The 22,686-nt window shown below is 37.4% G+C and overlaps 1 protein-coding gene across 2 annotated transcripts in view; it reads left to right on the forward strand.

Moving 5' to 3' along the window:
* The window catches only part of LOC123869436 (kinesin-like protein CG14535), a 460,509-nt gene extending 442,992 nt beyond the window's left edge, over positions 1-17,517 (forward strand). For both annotated transcript variants that reach the window (XM_045912358.1, XM_045912359.1), the window contains 4 exons: positions 7,104-7,197; positions 12,079-12,276; positions 12,714-12,929; positions 13,636-17,517. In XM_045912358.1, the coding sequence (XP_045768314.1) occupies positions 7,104-7,197; positions 12,079-12,276; positions 12,714-12,929; positions 13,636-16,319 (3,192 nt within the window). In that variant the 3' untranslated portion in view covers positions 16,320-17,517. The remainder of the gene's footprint in view (positions 1-7,103; positions 7,198-12,078; positions 12,277-12,713; positions 12,930-13,635) is intronic.
* Positions 17,518-22,686: the final 5,169 nt, after the last annotated feature.

The raw sequence follows: 22,686 nt of genomic DNA on the forward strand, positions 1-22,686 counted from the left end.
TTTGAACAGCCCGATCCGTCCCGTAGTTCGAGCTGAGCATGGATACATCACTCAGTCAGTCATCTTTTTCTTTTATACTTATATTTAGTCATCATCTCAGTTCTCAAACCATCCCCGGCCCACTACTGAGCACAGGCCTCCTCTCAGAAATGAGAATAGCTCGTCTATAGCCCGCCACGCTATACGCGTATAGGCAGACTTAACATACAATGGAGAACTCTCAGCCAGGTTGAATATTTTAGTTGCGACCTCTATTCTAACTTTATTATCTTACTAGCCGATGCCCGCGTGGATTTAGGTTTTTCTAAATCCTGTGGGAACTCTTTAATTTTCCGGGATAAAAAGTAACCTATGTGCTAATCCAGAATATTATCTATCTCCATTCCAAATTTCAGCCAAATCCGTCCAGTAGTTTTTGCGTGAAGGAGTAACAAACATACACACACACACACACATACAAACTTTCGCCTTTATAATATTAGTGTGATTTAGTTTATTAATGGATAAAAGTGGTAGTTAATAAATGGTTAAGGTTTATTTCAATTAAAAGACGGAATATTCATCCGTTCTATAACACAGTCCGTAGATGTTGCAACAGCATATTAAGAAGACAAATGAAACAAACAAATCGTATATCTTAAGAGGCATGCACACCACAGTGTATAAAATAAGCGTAGGCATTAAATCAGTGCGACAACGCCGCGCGTCATTAATATCATGTAATCCCTTTATATACGCAGTCTGCATTAGCTACTTAGCAAAGCCACAGTATATGATAGCCGGGCCAAAAGTTTAGCAGTATTATTTTGCCTAAGAAGCGATTATAAGTAGCCTAGTCTTCAGCCTTCCTTACAGGGAGTCCATTGTACGATCCCAGCCACCTATTTGTCTGGAGCCGAAACATGGATCAGCGCCTTTAATAAGTAATAAAAAGTTAAAAACAATTAACTATCAATTAAACATCATTTAATTAAAGCAGTTAAATATCATTTGCTTTACCGGTGAAAGAAAACGTTAGAAAACCTACATACCTGAAATATGTCCATAATGTTCCTCTAAGTACGAGAAATCTACCAATTAGCTAGCGTAGGAAAATTTTATTCAAAAAATAACTATTTATAATTGTATAAGAAATACATAAAAACTAAATCAAAAAGTCCAATTCTGAGAGTGTGCTCATAATTTTAGTATTTTTTATAAGGTAATTAGATATCTAAAAAAATTGTAGTTACATGTCAGACCGAAGTCCCACACAAAAGCGTGATTGAGTCGTTAAATAAAATAATACATTTATCGCAAGAATTAAGATTTGAATAATATTTTTTAATAAAATTAATACCTATTTTATTGCCAAGTGTACCTACATTTTTTTAATCGTAATATCTAAAGAGTTCCTAAAAAATTGGTAATTGTGTTGCCGGACTCTTAATTAATTTCGTCAAATCGTAAGAGGTATTTTCTTGAACTATATTTTCAAACGACCTCTAAATAAAACGAGGTTCCCAAATTAATTGTTCTTGTCGAAAAAGGCTAATTTATTACTTACTTGCCTAGACTAATGAAACAAAAAACATCAGACAATATATATTTGGGGCCACAGTGTAAATTTTATGCGTGCGCAATAAATCAGCGCGACAACAGCGCATCGTCATTAATATCGTGTAATCCCCCGACATCCGCATTCGCTGCATTACCCACTTACCAAAGCTTAATTTGTAGCCGTGCTACTAAGCTTCCGTAAAGTGTTCTAATTATGTTAAGTTCCACAAAACTCGGGTTTTTTTTTTCCATACAGCAATAAAACTTGCAGCAAGTCTATTAGTGCAAGTTTTGTATAATAAAACTTGCAGCAAGTCTATTAGTGCAAGTTTTGTATAATAAAACTTGCGGCAAGTCTATTAGTGCAAGTTTTGTATAATAAACTTACATAAACTCACAGCGAGGTTTCACACAGGGCGAGTAACTTGCCAAAGGTGATTGCTGCAAGTTTTATTGCTTGTTTCCACTTCGCTTCGCATTCGCATTAGTGCTTCAACAAAACGAGTAATCGAATTTTATTGAAATTTAGGTAGATAATCTCATTTATTATTTTTTGTGCAATATTTGATTTACTAAGTCTGAACCAGGTCTATACATATAGCCAGCTATACATCGATGCCAGCTACATATAACTCGCCCATGCGGTGAAGGCTTAAGAGCTTACGTGCACCGTTACCTTGCCAACCGTCTGTGATTGTAATGAAATTTACCTCGTGTGAATTTTGAGCTCATAAATACTGAGAAAACTATAACTGGCGATGAGTGGTTTATCCCTCACCAGTTGAAATGATTTTTCAGAATTTGATAATCTTAAATTGAGTGTAAATGAATTACAAGTGTAAATTAAAAATTTATAACACCCCCGACAAGTGAAGGTTACAGTAACTAGAAAAGAGCTGTTAACTTTCAAACGGCTGAACCGATTTTCTTGGATTATAGCTAAGAATACTTTCGATCAAGCCACCTTTCAAACAAAAAAAAAACTAAATTAAAATCGGTTCATTAGTTTAGGAGCTACGATACCACAGATACACACATCAAACTTATAACACCCCTCTTTTTGGGTCGGGGGTTAAAAATGAACAGTAGGAACTTCTGAACGCCACGATCTTGCGCCGCCGCTTGATTCCAGCGGCTCCCTGCGACTTGCTTGATGTCTTCTATCCTAGTGAGGGGTCTTCCAACGCTGCCCTTTCCAGTGCGAGGTCCACAATCGATTTCTCGAACTATGTGCCCTGCCCATTGCCACTTCAGCTTCACAACTAGTTGACCAGTCCTCCTACACACTCTCCTCACTCTCGTCCTGTACTCTGGTCCTTCAACGGATCTCCTCTTACACACCCAAATACAACCAAGTAACTAATAGTTACAATTGCACAGATTATCATTAATTATACAAATATTATGATGAAACAATCGAAACTAAACTATAAACAAAAGGGTTTCGAGGGCAGTTCGGGACGAGTACAGTCCTAATTGTTACGATAATTTGATAAACTACCCTCTGTATTAATTCCAACCCATTGCGGACGGGGACGGGGGATGCTCATTAAAATTTTCACTCAAAACAATTTCAATATTATTCCTTCCTCACCTTTATAAATAGGTTCCCAAGTAGGGTAACCATTCATAAACAATGTGGATAATTCTGTTCTACACAATCTCTAAACTGAAATGACTGGTCTAGCGTCTGCTATCCCTTACATAATACTCTTTGAGGAAAAGGATAGCACTACACTTAACTTGACAATTTAGTTTATTTTAAGTGGGCTCTACACTCGCGGCGCGAACGGCAGCGAAAGCCCGCGACAACTGCGAATCACGAGTGTAGATGTTGTTCGCGCCTTCGCGTTCGCGCTTCGCGTCTTTCCCGATCAGTGTCGATTTTTGGTCCGCGACAAAGGGTTTGCGGAGCGAACGTGAACGCATCGTCAACGTCACGAACAAGACTTGCGAGTGTGGAGGGACACAAGTTCACGCGTCGATCGCGGCATACATTCACGGCGTGAAATAACGGCGCGACTTCGCGTACGAGTGTAGAGCCGGCTTTAGAAATTGTGTACAAAAGCCACGATGTCGGTTTAATTCAACTACAATGAAAGTGATGAGTTAAAACTAAAATATTGTGTTAATATTTTAAGACTAAATAAAAAGATTGATTTATTTATTTTTTTAAATTAATCGCACTGATTAATTAAAAAAAAAAATTATACACCTTGAATATATTGAGCATATAGTAATTTATTGGAAAGCCTGAAACCTTATAATTGCACAAAAACTTGTGAAATAAAGTTTAATTAACAGAAAGCTCAAAGTTACACAGAAAACTTGTAAAAATACTTTGTCCATTACGAAGAACAAGTTTATTTTGCTAAAACCCGCTAAATCCGAACTAGCTAGAACTAGGTTTTAGCAGAGTTTAGCAAAGCTCGCTGTTGCTTGTGTAAGTACTTACTTCGATCTTGTATTATAGTAAAACCCATTTAAACTAGCTTTAATCAGTAAAAACTAGTTCTGTTCTTTGTAATAAATAATTTAGAAGTGACCCAGTTAATCAGTCAAATAAATATACAGGACTGGTTCAAATGATACTTTTTATTATTTAAAAATAATTTAAACTGAAGACGGATTTTCACTGTTTCATACCCATTGCCTTTTACAGGGTAACTCCTGCTTAAATCGATCAGAAATTATATGGTACCTTCTTATATTATTAGTCTACTTAAAAACTCCAAAAAACTTTTTTTTACTCAATAAATAGGGTAAAAAAAGATTTTGGTCTATGAAATATACTTATTACACATATTAAAGTGGATAACACAAATATCAACCCCTTATATTACCCCATTAGGGGTTGAATTTTCAATAATCCTTTCTTAGTGGATGTCTATGTGGTAATAGCTATCACTGTTAAAAAGTTATGAGATCTCTAGTAGAGCCAAGCCCCTAGCTGAGCTTAGAATTGCGCTGCCCATGGGACCTATCCCAAGTCCAAAGTATATAGCTCTTAAATGCTCTTGAGTATATCACATTTATATAACAATAAAGAACAAATAACTCTACTTACAAGCTCTGATTTTACAAACCCTAAATCTTGGTTAAAAAAGGACGGCTTGGCCGTTTAATGTTCGTGGTACTTTTATCTGATATGACATTTAAGCCCGGAATAGCTTGTGCGACAATCATGAAGTATAATAAAAATTAGTAATTGTCGAACAAACTATTCCTTATGACCTTAATATAATATGTTATGTCATGTAATAGTTTCACGAACATTAAACGGCCAAGCCGTACTTTTTTAACCAAGATTTAGGGTTTGTAAAATCAGAGCTTGTAAGTAGAGTTATTTGTTCTTTATTGTTATATAAATGTGATATACTCAAGAGCATTTAAGAGCTATATACTTTGGACTTGGGATAGGTCCCATGGGCAGCGCAATTCTAAGCTCAGCTAGGGGCTTGGCTCTACTAGAGATCTCATAACTTTTTAACAGTGAAAGCATTATGAACTTGTGAGTCTTGGCCACATTTTACATGAAATGTTTTTGGTGGGATTTCATTTCTTTTTGGCAGGTGCCCTAGATTTTTTTTTGGATCTATTTTTTGTAGGTACCTACATCATTTTCATGGCCCGCTCTCTATCGTTACCTCTTTTTTTAAAAACTTTTATTCCACTTGCAATGTATGTAACTATGTTTGTTTGGGTGGAATCTTGCAACTCAATTTTAAAGCAGATCTCTTCTTAGTCTTAGAGTCTTTTAGGACTTCAGGAAACACATTTTTTAAATTACAGACTGGGAAAAGTTTATTTTCCTGTTGTTTGAATGAAATTCCTAGCCTACATACCAAATTTCAGTCTTCTAGGACTTAGGGAAGTACTTTAGAATTTTTGACTAGAGGGGTTTTGAATGGCAATAAATCTGAAACCATAACAGGTAGACAATTGATACTTGGTACGTTTGATAAGTCTGTCAAGGACATATTATCCTGAAAATATCAGCATTCTAGCGATAGACTTTACAAATAATTTGCTTCCCCCATACGTGAGAGTGGAGGGGGAAAATTTTGAATTTCTTAATTTTCCTGTAGTTTGTATGCAATTTCTAGTGTACACACCAAATTTCAGTCTTCTAGGACTTCGGGAAGTACCCTAGAATGACAGACTAGAAATTTTGACTGTCAATAAATCTGAAACTATAAAAGCTAGACAATTGATACTCAATGCGTTTAATAAATCTGCCCAGGACATCTTATCCTGAAAATATCAGCATTCTAGCGACAGAATTTACAGATTTGCTTCACCCATAAGAGGCGTAGAGGGGGGGCATTTCCAATTTCATAATTTTCCTGTAGTTTGTAGTCAATTTCTAGTCTACATACCAAATTTCAGTCTTCTAGGACTTCGGGAAGTACCTTAGAGGTTTTGAGTAGAGGTTTTGATGATCATCAGTGAGGGACGAAATCGGCGTATTTTAGGTATCAATAAATCTGTAACCATAAAAGCTAGATATTTGATACTTGGTATATTTGGTAAATTTGCTGAGGACACCTTTTACTGAAAATTTCAGCTTTCTAGCGTCATCCAGACCGAAGTTATGACGGGTCGAAAATACGGCGAAACACTTCGAGAAAAAGGTACGTAGCGCCCCGGCCGCCGTTTGGCTCGTCTTGGCGGGGGCACTGCCGTGCCCCCTGATCTGCATGCCTAGCCTGATCCGTCCAGTAGTTGGGCGTTGATAGGCCACGCAGTCAGTCAGTCATTATTTCCTTTTATTTCACCATTTTATTTAGGTACTGATAAATTCATAACATATTTCGTAAAATAATGGTAGGCACCCTACCTTGTAATCTCTAAGCTTAACCGTAAGTCCTTTTAATTATCTGGCAACCCTCTGTAGCAAAGAAAACACTGGGAACACGCTAAGCCAGGGAAATGCGCCCAACACTTGATGATTTACCTAAATTATTCAAAACGTTTTATAAATTAATGAATGTAACTATGTATAATAATAGGTACACTTTTAATAATGTCCCCAAAAATAAAATCAAACATAGTGATTTGTGACTATGGCTAACGGCCTTTTAGGGTTACCACAATATAGTCAATTACAACTACAATTTTGTTAATTTTATGTACTTGAATATCTAGATGACACCTGCGACTACTACCTATACTTCATGAATTCAGGTTTTTTGAATATCCCGTGCGAATTTTTTGACTTTTTTGGAATGCAAGCTATAACAACTATACGCTTAACAAAACACAACTGTAAATTAAAATTTATAACACCCCCGACAAGTGAAGGTTACAGTAACTAGAAAAGAGCTGGTAACTTTCAAACGGCTGAACCGATTTTCTTGGATTATAGCTAAGAACACTCTCGATCAAGCCACCTTTCAAACAAAAAAAACTAAATTAAAATCGGTTCATTAGTTTAGGAGCTACGATGCCACAGACAGATACACAGATACACAGTACGTCAAACTTATAACACGGCGTTAAAAATCACAGCTGATTAGGTATTAACGCTATTTTCTTGCTAAACCTCATTGTATTTGTTACAGACGGAGATCTGCTCGAGCGCGCTGACGGACGTCATTCACGCCGTCATCAACGGCACGGACGGTTGCCTCTTCTGCTTCGGACACGCAGGACTAGGTGGGTGTATCAAGAAGGAGATTTTTCTTATAATAAACCACGTTCCCCTCTATTACCACGAAGGAAAATGCGAACTGGTACATGCTAGATACTCATAGCATATTGCCTATAGTTATGCTTGATGGTGTTACGTCTACATATAATTCTAAATCGGAATGTTTACCATGAACATACCACCCTCATCGAAGCAGTCTACGTCTAAAACCTAATTTACACTTCCCTAAGGCACTTATATACCTACTTGTAGGTACCTAATTAAAATGAGATTCTTATTATTCGCTCATCGCGTACCGCAATCCCGCAATAAGCGATTTGACGCAGAGCCTGGTTTTCTCAGCTCTCTGCTCGCTCCGGCTTCTGCTCCTGAGGCTTTCATTCAATTTGTTTTTTCATGCCCGTGGCGAAATAACCTTGAGAAAGACGAGTAATACTTGCTTCATCATTACTTTGATCCTTTTGAAAGCTTCCTTATAATGCACGAATAAGATAAAATAAGCTAATTATTCGCTTATCACGTACCACAATCCCGCAATAAGCAGTAAGCCAGGTTTCCTCAGCCCTCTGATCGCTCCGGCTTCTATTCTCGAGGTTTTCATTCAATTTTCATTTACACTTTTCAGTAAAACTTTCACTACAACAAAAGAATCTATGGCTCTATTTCCTACATCATACTTCATTTGCCATGTTTGACCTATGATTTATCAAACACGATATATAGGTACTTTTCTTTATAGTCGTATTCCTTCATTGCTGAGGGTCGTGACTCCTTTCCATTAATCACATAATGGTAGGAGTTCTCTTGGGATAATAGTGCGGTGAGTTCCCAGATCCTTCCGCATACAACTCACTAAGAGAATGAAAATTCTTAGGTTTTTACAGTTACCTATTATCAGATGTAAGTGACCGGGACCGACGGTTTAACGTTCTCTCCGAGGTACGGAGGAAACGAAAAGGCCAAATACGGACCTCCAAAGTAGGTCACCCATCCAATTACCGACTTGGGTCAACGTCGCTTAACAATCGCAATCGATTGATATGCGTTGTCACAACTAGGCCACACGTGCCTTCATAGGTACTTACCTAATTAAAATGAGTTTCTAATTTTCGCTCATCGCGTACCACAATCCCGCAATAAGCGGTTTGACGCAGTAAGCCAGGTTTCCTCAGCCCGCAGCTTCTGAGGCTTTCATTCAATTTGCATTCAAAACCTTAATCCCCGACGCTGAATAAGACTTACACAATGTGCGCTTAAGTCGTTAATAATCTTCTTGTTTTATTATGAAGTCAGCTTACGTACTTCATCACACTAATATTATAAAGGCGAAAGTTTGTATGTGTGTGTGTGTGTGTGTATGTTTGTTACTCCTTCACGCAAAAACTACTAGACGGATTTGGCTGAAATTTGGAATGAAGATAGATAATATCCTGGATTAGCACATAGGCTACTTTTTATCCCGGAAAATCAAAGAGTTCCCACGGGATTTCTAAAAACCTAAATCCACGCGGGCGAAGCTGCGGGCATCAGCTAGTAATCGTATAATGGAAACTTTGCGGCCTGTTTAGTGGTGAGCGCTGTGGTGTTATTGCGAGATGTCGAATTCGATTCTCGGCAGGGTTAATTTCTTTTGCTTAGGTAAAATTTGATGGAAGATTTCAACCGTCGCTAGTTACTGACATATCCATAAAACCGTGCTAACAAGCAATTTAGTGATCCTATAGGTACGATGCCGTATTTCGCATAGAAATCGATTAGGGGTATCTAAAAAAAATGAATGAAAGCCTAGAGGTTTATACGTTGACCACCTTTTCGGAAGGTCGGCGTTGCAATCATGAGGCAATCTGCATACCCTACCCGAGAGTTCTCTACAATATTCCCAAATGTATGTAAAGTCTGCCAGGTACAAGCAATACTTATTTGATTATAATCCATACTAGTATCCATATTTTTACTAATATTATAAATGCAAAAGTGTGTCTGTCTGCTAGCTTTTCACGGTCCAACAGTTCAACTGATTTTGATTAGGTAATTGGTACAGAGATTGCTCACGTTTCGGGGAAGGACACAGGCTACTTTTTATCCCGGAAAATCAAAGAGTTCCCACGGGATCTTTAAATAACCTAAATCGTCTGCTGTCTAATATTATTGCTATAACGTATGCTATAACGTCATCATGATCAACCCATTTCCGCCCCACTACTGAGTACGGGTCTCCTCTCAGAATGAGAAGGGTTTAGGCCATAGTCTGCCACGCTGGCCCAATGCGGATTGGCAAACTTTTCAATATTTTGTCGAATTTCAGTTGAAATATTCAGCCGAGGCTTATTCCCGCACTATTTATTAGACAACCACATAACCGCATAACCACATAACCGCACAGCGGAACTCATAGTCGGGGATTTGCATCTAACAGAAGCGTTGTATAGACTCTTAGTACCTACTACCTACAGTTTACTGTTGAAATATTTTTTAAGTTTATATTTAACTATGTTTTAAACCAAGGTTTTAAAACATTAGTTTAAACTCTATTTGTCAACTGGTGAAAGTATGTATGTGTCACACACACGCACATATAGGTATTCAACCTCAGTCTCGAAGCTGAATTTTTTTCTATACCAATACTGTAGAGGAGCTGTAAAGTTTGTAAGTTTTTTTGTAGGGGTTAATCTCTGGAACTACATAATGGTTTTGAAAATTCTTTCACCAGTAGAAAGCTACATTATTCCTGAGTAACAGGCTATATTTTACTTTAAAAAATTAGAGATAGATCCCTAAGAAAATTGTAATAAGCTACCCGTGCGAAGCCGGGGCGGGTCGCTAGTTAAAAATATGAGGTGTTTACTAGACAACCCCGTTCATAGTATTTCTAGGAGGTTGGGGCCTTCTTTTACGAGTAGGAGAACTACTATGTCAGAACTCAGAAGACACCGCTCTTCCATAACAATATTATCAGCATTTTCATGCATACGTGTGTGCGTTAGTAAGTGTATGCACAGATACATGTATTTGTGTATGTGTTTGTGTGTTTGTGTGTGTTCAAACGAAACTTCAACGCGTTTAAATATTCTCAGCCTCGAGGCACGGTGTTTACTCAACAACCGCGCAACCACATAACGGGAACTCATAGAGGGATTTGCATCTAAATAGGAAGGCGGGCACACTTCATTGAAACTTTCACGTCAAACTTGTAATTCACTCGAACTAAACTTAATTTTCACTTTGCTGAAATAATAAAACCTTCCTCCCGAACTTAGAATCCGGCTCAAGGAAGAGGTCTTCCGGCTTTGGTAAGGTTTCAAGATGCATTAATAAGTGCTTTGCGTCCTGGTTACGAAGTAGTTGGCGAAGGCTTCACGGTGGCGAAGTGTATGGGCATTTACACAGGGTGGCGTAATTTATCCAGCAACCGTAACTTAAGGACAGACACTATATTACATAGCTGTAAAGCTCCTATAAAGTGATAGGTAGGTCAATTTTGCTATAAAAAATGCCATGCCAAACCAAAAACATGAATCGTCTGAAATTGATCATGTACTAGGAGACAACTGCACAAGACACGCAATTTAATTCATCTTGTTTAGGATGCAATGTGACATGAGTCTGAAATTGACATATGTTCAAACTGAAAAATACTTGTAAGTAGCGACCCATTCAGCTGTAATGTGCGACCACCATAATTTTATGACTAATAATATCATTATCAATTTAATTTGTGATTCGGATGTTGTCACGGATTATGGCATGATTAGGGTTTCCAATGCAAATTGTATGAATTAGATCAATCGATTGGATCTGACTGAATTGCGTTTAAATATTCAGCCGAAGCCTCAATGCTGCACTGTTTACTAGACGGAGACAACCACACAACCGCACAGCCACATAACCGCACGGCGGAACTCATGGTTCAGGATTTGCATCCCAATACGGTGATGCCGAACACTTGAATGAAAGTACATCTCAGTGATAAAAGTTTTTAAATATAATGCCCTGTACTCTGTATGCCAAGTGTACAACTATAGTGCGTTTCATCGAATAATACCTATGGCTATTATGTTGGCTCCCCTGTCTGTCCAAGTCATTGGCACCATATTTGACGTAGACGTAGATTTAGTTTATTTTCATTTGATTTTCCTGAATGAATGAAATGATAATAAACAAAATCTGTGTCTTGTCATGCTAATATGGTGCCAATGACCACCCAACAGACAGGGGAGCCAACATAACGCCATAGGTACTATTCGATGAAACGCTCTATAGCAATAAAACTCCAAAAGTCAGCAGCACTGTTCACGACAGTTAGGGAACTTCTAACAAAATATTGAGGCTTCGACGTTACTGGCATGCCACTGGTAGGTATCAAATGTTGGTACATTTGACACAGGTAGCCCTAAAATAGCCTTTTTTTTTTGATTTTGCGTCACCATAGCCTAACATTTGATATACCGTCGATTCTAAATCAAATCGAGAGTTTCCTCACTCTGGTTCACTCTGGCTGTGGCAACTGGCAACTCGCTTGCACTGTGTCAAAACTCCTGCAAGTAATTGAGCAAGTTACTGTCCACTGAAAATTCTTGCAGAATTTGTTATATGTATTTACACACTGCCAGAGCTGACTTCTGCAAGTTTTATTGCCCGTGTCCACGGTATCAGCAACAAAGTCAATGGCTAAAGTTCCTCAAGCAACTTTTAAAATAATCGCTATCCTAATATTTTATAAAAGCTATGGTATATACAACTGAATAAGGGTGAATTTGTTTTATACTAGGCCTTTGCTTCGGGATTCAGAACTATTGATAAAATGAGTGACCAGTCACCGTAGGACAGTAGCATAAATCTTTACTATCCTCCTAGTCTTTGACCTAACTTATTGCTTATCTCTCCAGGCAAGTCGTACACAATGCTGGGGCGACCGGATGCAGCCGCTTCTCTGGGCGCGATCCCTTGCGCCATATCCTGGCTGTTCCGTGGCATCGCGGAGCAGAGGCACAAGTGTGGCACGAGGTTCTCCGTCAGAGTGTCTGCTGTGGAACTGTGCACGAATACCAACCAAATTCGTGATCTACTGGCACCTTATCAGAACGGTAAGTTGGATTAAGTTTGGGCACCTGGGTGAGGTCTGTTTTTTGGTGTATTCTAGCCTACTTTATCCGGGCTTCACTACCCGAGCCTATTGGTGCTCAAGTCTGCAGTTAAGATTCGTAATCAGCAGTTTCTTGGGCAACCGCGAGTTCCAGGAATAGCAATTGAGAATTTTTTAACCAAAATGTTAAATCAAATGTCATAAACCTGTTCCAATACTGTATCACCTGCAGTCAGTGTGCAGTCATTAAAACTGCTAACGGCAACGTTCAATCAGCTTGGCAGTTTCGATTGAATTATGTGGACCGCAATAAAACTTCATCCAAACATACCGTCTCACTCTCAAGAAACATTATTTTATGTGCGAATTTGATGGCAGTCACTAGTCACAACATATCATTAACCAATTTACCAATGATAAAATGTATTATTCCAACAGATACCGAACAGTCACCAGGCGTATACCTCCGAGACGACCCGCTATTCGGCACACATCTTCAGAACCAGTCGGAGCTGCGGGTGCACAGTGCAGAAAAGGCCGCGTTCTACCTCGACGCAGCGTTGGCCACGCGTGGGACAAGGGAGGAGGGGAAGGACAGCCATCTTTTGTACACTTTACATGTTTACCAGTACAGTGTGGGGGGAAAAGGAGCTGGTAAATATTTGATACTCATACTAATATTATAAATGCGAAAGTATGTCTTGGTATCATTTTCGCGGTCCATGAAATTTGGCACAGAACTTTTTTATTCCGGAAAATCAAAGACCCCACGGGATTCACAAACCCCTAAGTTCGACTATAGGACGGTCAAAATCGCGGGCATTGTCTAGTATTATATAAAAGGAGAAACTGACTAAGGTCTACTAATGTTAACGTGCAGTTCAAACTGCTCCACAAACTTGAGATTTAACATAGACCCCACACTAAAAAGGATTTTCAAAAATACTACCCGAATAAAGCTGGGGTGGGTCAGCTAGCCGTTCAGGTTATAAATTCGCAACCTCCCTGGCACTGTGGTTTTATAAATGGGAGATTTCCAACAGGGACAGTTTGTGAATTTTTAAATTGTCTGTTATTTGACATGGTGGGAAAATTAATAATCATAGTTTAAAAGGTTACATTAAAGTACATTTTTATGCAAAAAAAACTTATAAAATGCTAGATTTTACCAACAGAAGTTATCACTCTTTCACATAACGTATTCTGTGTGTTGTAGAAATTCAATCTGGTTATTTGTAGTGCACCGCTGATTCTACAACTTCAATAAAATTGAATGTTTGATTATTCTCGTACGAACAAATGTCTGGAGCTCTCTCTGCGGAGTCGAATTTAAAATAACATTTCGTTTCTTTATTTACAGTTGCCGGGGGCCGCAGCCGTTTGCACTTGATAGACTTAGGAAACTCGGAACGGGGGAAAACCAACGGAGGAATACCCCTGTCCGGCTTAGGAAATATACTTCTTGCAATATTTAATGGTCAAAGACATTTACCGTATAGAGACCATAACCTTACACACGTTCTAAAAGAATGCTTAGGATCTCTCACGTGCCATACAGCGATGATAGTGCACGTTTCTCCAAACCTCCAAAATTATTCCGACACTCTAACAACCTTACAATTAGCATCTAGAATACATAGGTTGCGGAGAAGAAAAGTAAAATATAGTTCAAATAATAACGCTGGTTCCGGCGGCAGTTCTGGTGAAGATGCTTCCAAACCAAGTAGTAGTGAACCTGATCCATCTAGTAGTGATTTATCAGCTGATACCGTTATATACGTTGGACCTTTAGACGACGCGACAGATGGGGAACATCCGCCTGTATACATACCGCATATAAACTCCGGTGATAACAGATGCGTTTTAAGTAAAGCTTTAAGAGGATCGTTGGCTGATCAAAAGCTAAAGTCATCGTTAACAAAAGTTGTCGAAGAAAAAAGTCCCATACACAAGTTACATTCATCACCTAAATCATCGCCTTTGAAAAATATATCACAGCCGATTCACACACCAAAATCTTCACCAGTACATTCTGCTGCGTCAAAAGCAGCTCCAATCAAGAAACAAATGACAAAACACGGTGAAGAAGGAAAAAGTACAAGTGATGAACAATGGATTGATGGTCCTAGAATATCAAAATCAAAGTTGGTGGAAGCTCGACATAATATAATTAAAGAAACACAAGGAAAAAAGAGAGAAACTTGGATAGATGGTCCAATGCAGGAACCAAAAATCCCGCTTCAATTTGAATCCGTGCCAATCCAGCCATCTAACTCTATACCGTTACAAGTTGGAGTTCTTAATTCATATGGAGGTGAAAATCTGGGATATGGATATATGGACAATCATAAGAAAAATATGATCAAAAAGTGGGTAGAGAATCAAACTTTTCAAATTCATAAATCCAGACATAACTCACCAAGCCATAAGAGCCAAACAATAACAAAAGATGGCCCAAGATTACCCGATGAGACTGAAACTACTCATCGAATGGAAATGAAAGAAGCAACAAGACGAATACATGTCGAAGAATCTACTATTAGAACAGGTTTAAAAGCTGGATCCAAGGGTATGGCAATTGAAGAAGAAGGGCCTCCAGATCCAAACGCACTGAAAAAATCAGCTAGCACAACATCTTCGAATAAAAACGAACCAGATGAAGATGATGACAGTGAAGAATTAGCTGAAATACCACCTGCACTTCCACTATTACAGCCAAGTAGTCTTAGTAGTAGGGAAGTGTCAATGGAAAGTTTAGATAGCAAATATAAAGAAAGAATGAGAATGGACGATGAAATGGTTTCTACTCATAGTCGAGACATTGATCTTCACGGAATGAGTAAAGGTCCAGCTGATGACGAGGATGAAATTTTAGAAATAATTGAAGTTGAAGAGCCTTTAGAACCAGTTCCTATGCAAGATTGCTGTCTTCAAGTTACTGAAGAAGACATCGCGTATTGTATGGGATATTCAGATCATTTCTTTGGAGAATTAGACCACGAAGATGGTGAAGATCACCCACTTAGGATACTAAGCCAAGAAAATCTCACAGCAGCATCAACCTTTACAGATACACTTTCTTTGTATAGCGAAGTCGAAAGACAAATTAGAAACGAAGCATATCTTAGACAAACAATCGGATTCTATACGCAACATTATGGAGAACATGCAACAGATATACACCCGCATGAGAGTTTACCATCTTCACGTTCAAGATTAGAAGACCTCATGGGCTTAACAGAGTTGTATGGGTCACGGAGAATGCTCGATAGCCACAACTTAACAGCCGCTAGAATCGCACCTCAGTTCCAATCATTATCTTTGTGTAATGTGAGAGACACTGAAGACTTTCACGGCGACGGATCCGTTTATAGTGAACCTGCATATCGACCTAGTGATAAAATTTGTGATAGTTGCAAGAGATCTATGTCTAGACCTGGTAGTGCAGTAGGAGAATGTGATGCATATCACGACTTAGATGTAGCGCACAACGATTCATACGGCCCTTTTGAACGATACAGAGCTAATGACATAACGGATGCACGAATAGCATCATTGAGGCATCCAGACGGTGCTTCAGATCCAAATTTGAGGGAAGAAAATCGAATCCCAGGTAGTGGAGCACCATCTAGTACATTTCGAGACCTGAAATCAAATTTGCACCTTGAAGTAACGCCGCCAGTAACTACAGAACCACGATCAGAGAAGTGTGAAAAGGGTGACAAGAATGTAGCTAGAGTTGTTGGCAGTTGTAAACCTGATGGTTACGACAGTGGCCATGAATCGACACCACGTACTGGGAAGCATAGTCCTGCGGCAACATCGAGAAGAGCAGAGTCCGGTTACGATTCAGTACCCAGAGACTCGGATGCGTCGTCTCTAGACTCCTATCCTACACGTAGAGCAGCTGTCGCGAGAGCACACGCAAAAAAACATACCACTGCTAAGTATAAACAGCACAGCGATAGATCTTTCTGCTCGTGGCTAAGAAATCCCTTCACATGCAAATACGCGGACACGGATCCCGAAATTAGTGACTTTTAACAATAAAACAACCTAAAAACTAGATGTAACGGTACAAAGTCGTACTTATACTTAGTGTTTAAATTCTAAATAGCTCGTATCATTAAGCTACGTTACCGAATTTAATCTGGAGACTGCTTTTGTACTCTAGATATACTCGTATTTATATAACAAAAGCTTTGGCTCTGATCCAATGAGGTTACTTACCGCTGTATTTTTCTAAACCCTACGAAGCTTCTAGCTCTGCTCCGAAATATATTTTTAAAGACGTACTTAGTGAGTTTATTGGATCGTATAGTAAATGTACCTAACACTTTTGTAAATATTGAAATACAGTCGTGTTATGCAACGAAAATCAATCGACCTAGTTCGTGTAACTATTTCTGCTCATTTTTATACTTTTATAATATACTTCGAAGTTTTTATTTTATTTGTATGTTTGTAATAGCGTCTATTAAAGCTTTTTATAACATTTTTTTTTTATTAAGAGTAAGATACAAAGTCTTCCTCGAATCTCTATCGCATCTAAATAATATTGTATTTAGGAGGAACTGCAATACTTTCTATGTTTGCTACCAATGAATTTTGTAAATGTTTTTGACGCATTTCTTCCAATCACTTAATAAATAAATAACTAACTATTAAATTGTCTATATTGAAGATTGTAAATAAGTCTTCATTTTATCTGTTTAAAATAAAAGTAGCGTATTCTTTATTATAAGGTTTAAAACCTATTAGCCTAGAGTCAAGATACGGTTTTCTTCTATCATCTTCCGTGAAAGGAATTTGTACACTTTACGTCACTAGGTACGTAAATTGAGAGACTTTAAAAAGGACGCCTCGCCGCACTTTTACTTTGCACCAATGTGTTTTGAGCCTAAATGTGTTTAATTGTTTTTTTTTTATGAAATATGTTAGCCCGTTGGGTCTAATTAAGTGAATGGATCGAATGTTGTTATATTATATTTATATACAAAAATTATCTAGAATTAAGACTGTTGTGTCATGGCCATGTTCTAAATAGCTTTAATACTTTAATTGATTATTATTAATTAATTATCAACTCCAAAATCGGCTAGTCCGTTTGTAAATAATACTCGATTGCAATCACTATGGCTTTATGAAATGTTGGTAAACTTAGTTAACGCTTTATTGTCAATGTTTTGTTATATACCATTTAATATTATATTAAAATATTATTATATCGTAAATTCTACTATGCGTTCGTATTAGTTTAAAATAAAATGTTCTATCTGAACCTATGCTAACTAGTTTCATTTTATACACAACCCTTTTAACACTTTTAACGGATCTTCTCTCAGAATGAGAAGAGTTAAAACTATAGTCCCATGGTGGACTATTAAATAGCTTTAACCCTAACCCAGTCAACTTTGGATTGGCAGACTTTACACAACTTCGAGAACATTATGGAGAACTCCAAGACACAGGTTTCCTCACGATGTTTTCCTTCACCGTTATGTGTGTAAAGTGATATTTGCTTATTAAAGATTATAAGTATAGGTTGCTCACGTGTTAAGTCGATGTAAGCCCGACTAGTTTCGAACTCATCCGGGGCCCTTTTTCATAGGGACTCAGCTCGCTGCGCGTCGCGGTTGAATATAGCCGTAACAACCTAAACTTACGAGTATAATGCAAAACACTCACGGTAGTTTAAATCTTAATGAAGATAAGTAAAGCTACCGCTTTTGCATTTGCATATACGGGACCCTACAAGCACATAATTCCTAAAAGTTAAAAGCCTGCTAGGTATCGAACCCCACACTCGAAGGCCGAAGCTTTAACCACTAGGCTACCACCGCATAAATCTAAGAATACCTAGAAGACCTAGAAGCAATGTTATATTAATTGAAGATTTATCGCTCAATTCATTTGGATCGTCACCTTTGAAATAGAAATCATACAAAGAGATCGTTATATGACACGGATTCCAGATATTAGTGGTAAGAGTGGTAATACAAGGACAGCTCGAAGCATATCAGTAGGCTATCACCGCATAAATCTAAAAATACCTAGAAGACCTAGAAGCAATGTTATTTTTGAGGGTTTATGACTCAATTCATTTGGATCGTCACCATTGAAATAATCATACAAAGAGATCATTATGTGGCACGGATTCCAGATATTAGTGGTAAGAGTGGCAATACAAGGACAGCTCGAAGAAGTCTGCTCGAGCGGTTTTGTGTAATTTTTAGGGTTCTGTACCTCAAAAGGAAAAAAAGAACCCTTATAGGATCACTTGGTTGTGTGTCATGTCTAGAAAACCTAGGGCACTTCCCGTAATCATGAAAGACAGGTAGGTAGGTCTCATAGCACAAGTAACGGTAAAAATCCGTTAACCGTAAATTTGTGGTTAGGTAGGTACATCACAAATAAATTAAAATGTGTTCATGAACAAAAATTAGCATTTTTAATTTTCAAAGTGAACTATACCAAGTGGGCTATCATATGAAAGGCTTTACACGTATATTGTAAAACAGATTTTTAAGACAGAAGCAGTCAGCTCAAAACTCCTCAAAAAGAGCATTTGATCCCTTGACGCCTAAGTGAGTATCCACGCATCCCAACCTCTAAGCCAATGCAAGTAGTGTAAAAATTTATAAAACCGTTTAAACCTACCTTTCATACGATACCACGTAATGATCAGACATTTAATAACGCGAGTCTGTCACGACACATAATACCACAATAAGAACAAAACGCGAAGAATAACGGAGGATAAAGGCGGTACACGCGTCGGCCGGGGAGTCGAACCCGGGACGTGATCCGAACACCAAATACATGACATATCGGAACTACGTCTACGATCAAAACCAAACGATATTAAACCTTAACCCCTTCACTATAAAGTGGTATGGGTAAGTTTATATTTATCGGGAAATATTAGGACGTGATGCGCAAAGAAAGCTGTTCGGAAATAATAAAATGTATACAATATACATACGAGTAGGTATTGCTAATAATGTTACGCTGGAATGATACCGAGTCGCACTAATCACGAGGGTTAGGGTTGCGACCAATCATAATTTCTAGATAAGGCGCAACGCACACCTGCTGAAGGGAAACCCCTAGGCAGAACGTCGTTTTTGTTATGAACGTGCAAACATTTATATCGCTGTAATGAACTCAATCAAATTAAGTTTTCCATTATTAACGATATATGCGCGCTTAATGTGTATCTAATACAGACGGAATGTATTTGGAATGTCAACTGCAAAATTGCAGATGGAATGAAATTTTATTGCAGTTGACACAACTGCATCATAACTGCCGCCTAAAGCTGAAATTATTCAAGTTGTAATCAGAAAAGTATTGGATCTACTCCACTCCATAGATGTGAATTATGCCATCGAAAACCTGACTGTTTTTTACGGCAGTTGTGTTTTCGCACTTTTTCATTATATATATCATTCATTCAATTCTGCCCTGCTTTTGCTAAAAAGCGACTAACCCCAAAAAGTAGTTTTTGAGTTAGGGCCAAAAAACGTGAGAATTTTAAAAACGGATGTTTCTAATTCAGTACTTTGTAGTACTTACCAAGATTTTTAGTTATTTTCTAAATTCTAGTTTGATCCTGCTCTTTCCTTTAGAAACATCATTTTGAGCTAACTCAAAAAATCGTTTTAGTGGTATCCGCTTTTTAATAAATACGGAAAAGTGCTAGATCTGCTTTTACTCTTTAATTCAATATACCTACCTCTACAGATTAGATATTGTAGTATTTATTGTCTCATGTTATTTTATTTATCTCTATCTGTCTGCGAAACGCGTTCAATATCCAATTATTATTATTAAGAGACGCAAAATGATAGATATCGTTGTCAACCCTCACTTATTCTAACCACGTACCATCCGTAACGTCCCTGATGTTTTTAAGGAATAAGACGACGCAACTGCAAGTTATACCATTATGTATGAAACCATAACGATCGTTATTTTGTCTAACTTCTAAGAACAATTTAAAGACCAATCATTTTTCTTTATCATGAATTGATATCAGTTTTAGCTAACCTGTGCCTAAAACGATTTTATATGGTGATTTATACCTAAGTAAGATCAGGTACTATTAGTTTTTCTTAAAATGCTATGTCATTTCAACAATAGATATAAGCACTCACTTAAAATACTCAAATTTTGTCTTTTTTACATGCTTTCACAAACTCTGTTCGTTTCAAATCAAAATCGGACTTCTAAAATCCATCCATCAGCTTGTATGCGTCCACTGATAGCCAAAAGCTTTAAAGTATATGATTTTAATTTAATTTTAGTTAACTAGAGGGTTTAAACCAAATCTGCCCCGTCGTAAAAAGTAGATACCTAATTTGCAAAAGAAATAAAGATTTTAAACTGAGTAAACCGAGTCGAAATCTCGAGCCCATGAATAAATAAAATAAAACTCGAGCCTGAAAGTTACGAACGCCCTTGGGGTAATTCCAAAATCTTATGGGGTACAAACTTTTTCCCTACAAAAAACTTTTTAAGGGGAATACCTATTATCTTTCATTTCGCCTGTAATTTAACATTCTCCTTACGCCTCGGGAAAATCATGCTATCAAACACTACGTTTACCCTCTTCATTGGGGTGACAACTTTACCTTCTGCTACAGAACGCAGCTAAGTGCATTACGCAAGTTTTGAGATACCTACGCTGTCTTCTTACTACTAGGCTTAGTAAAGTTAAAAGATTTTAGATCTCACTAATCGATCGATAGAATTTGAAACACTCCAGCAGTAAGACAAAACTTACTCTATCTGCCTTTTTTTAAGCTCAAGTTTGTCCATATTTTCCAACCAGCAGCTTTACAAGCGGAAACGTTCCGAAATTGGAATCGGTAGTACTAAGTTTTAGACTTTAAATTAAGGGCTTTTAGGTCCAGTTCACTGTAAAAAATTTAATCGACATCGGTGAAATACAAAATCTCATACTAAGCACACAGAGAGTTGCAAAGATGATTGTGTGATGATGAAGAGATTGATAGATTTTTAGAACCGAAGCCGTAAAAATGAAACTACCCATTCAGCACACATCGATCAGTTTGTATCCTCAATGAAAAAACGACGTGGAAAATATAAAATGTTTATTAGATTTAAAAAACTGCTCGTTAAAATAATTGGAGGTTGCATTGCTCTTTAAATCATTATTATTTCAACTGAAAATATGATTCTTAAAACCTGTTTTACTTTCGTTTAATACCTGATTTTTTTTTTAATTTTATTAAAACGTATGATCGCCACTCGTCTCGTTAACTAGAAAAAATGAAATATATTGAACAAGGCAGGAATTTTCTTTGTTATAAAATGACGACAACTACTCAAAATCAGTCATATATGACTTAGCGACGTTTTGTTACGGATAACAGAATTTTTTTCTTGAAAATCTCCCAATAATTTGGCAAAGTGGCAGCTGCTTAGCCCATAACGATTATCGGGCGCTAAAAAGATTTTGCCCTTATGTTTAAGAATTGAGATTGAGGGGGGTCCCCCTTCAATATCAGTAGGACAACGGCTTCTATATAATTTGCGTACCTACCTATTTATTTTAAAAGAATTACATTTAATCTACCTACTTGATACTTGACTACTAAACTAAACACTAATATATGATAAATATATAGTTTCGCTTGGAACTTTGCCTGAGAATTAGATTATTTTCAAAGATTTATGCATTCACTTTACTTGGTTTTCACTTATGTATTTTTTGCCCCTAATAACGCCCTCATTCCCACAGCATCAGGGTTGAGAAGTTGAAACCCGGAATTAAATGAGAAAGTTTATACATAATTGACATCCTTAATATTCATTCAAAATCGTCCTCGCGGTTTATATACCTGGACTCCTATAGCATCAGTTCACGTTACGTTCACGATATAATATTTATGGTAGGTACATAATAAGAAATTCCATACCTAAAAAGCGATTCAGTTAATTAAAGTTATTAGAAATCAATCGCAAGATTTGGCACACGAAAATAAAGCTAAACAAAATCATCATAATTTCTTCTATATACCTACGTGACTAATTTAAACCTATCCTGTGAGGCAAATAAATGGAATATATAGAATTTCCAAATTTTTTTATTGATAAAAGCAATAAGGATACATGCCTATAAACAAAAATGTAAAAAATGTATAGAGGCTGAATCGGATTATTTATTCTATTCTACTTCCGATTTAAACCAAAGCCTGAAATTCAGGTTTTAAATGTGGATAGGTTTGCGGTCCGGTATATTTTTCTATCCCGGATTTCAAATCCCGGATCAACTAGTTTCGGCAGTCAAAATACGCAGCGTATGGATGGAATATTATTTATATTGCATGTAACGTTTGGTTTAAAAAATATTATATACAGTTGGAGTCTCCCTTTTGGTGAG

This window comes from Maniola jurtina, chromosome 11 (assembly GCF_905333055.1).
Source record: "Maniola jurtina chromosome 11, ilManJurt1.1, whole genome shotgun sequence".
Lineage (NCBI taxonomy): Eukaryota > Metazoa > Arthropoda > Insecta > Lepidoptera > Nymphalidae > Maniola > Maniola jurtina.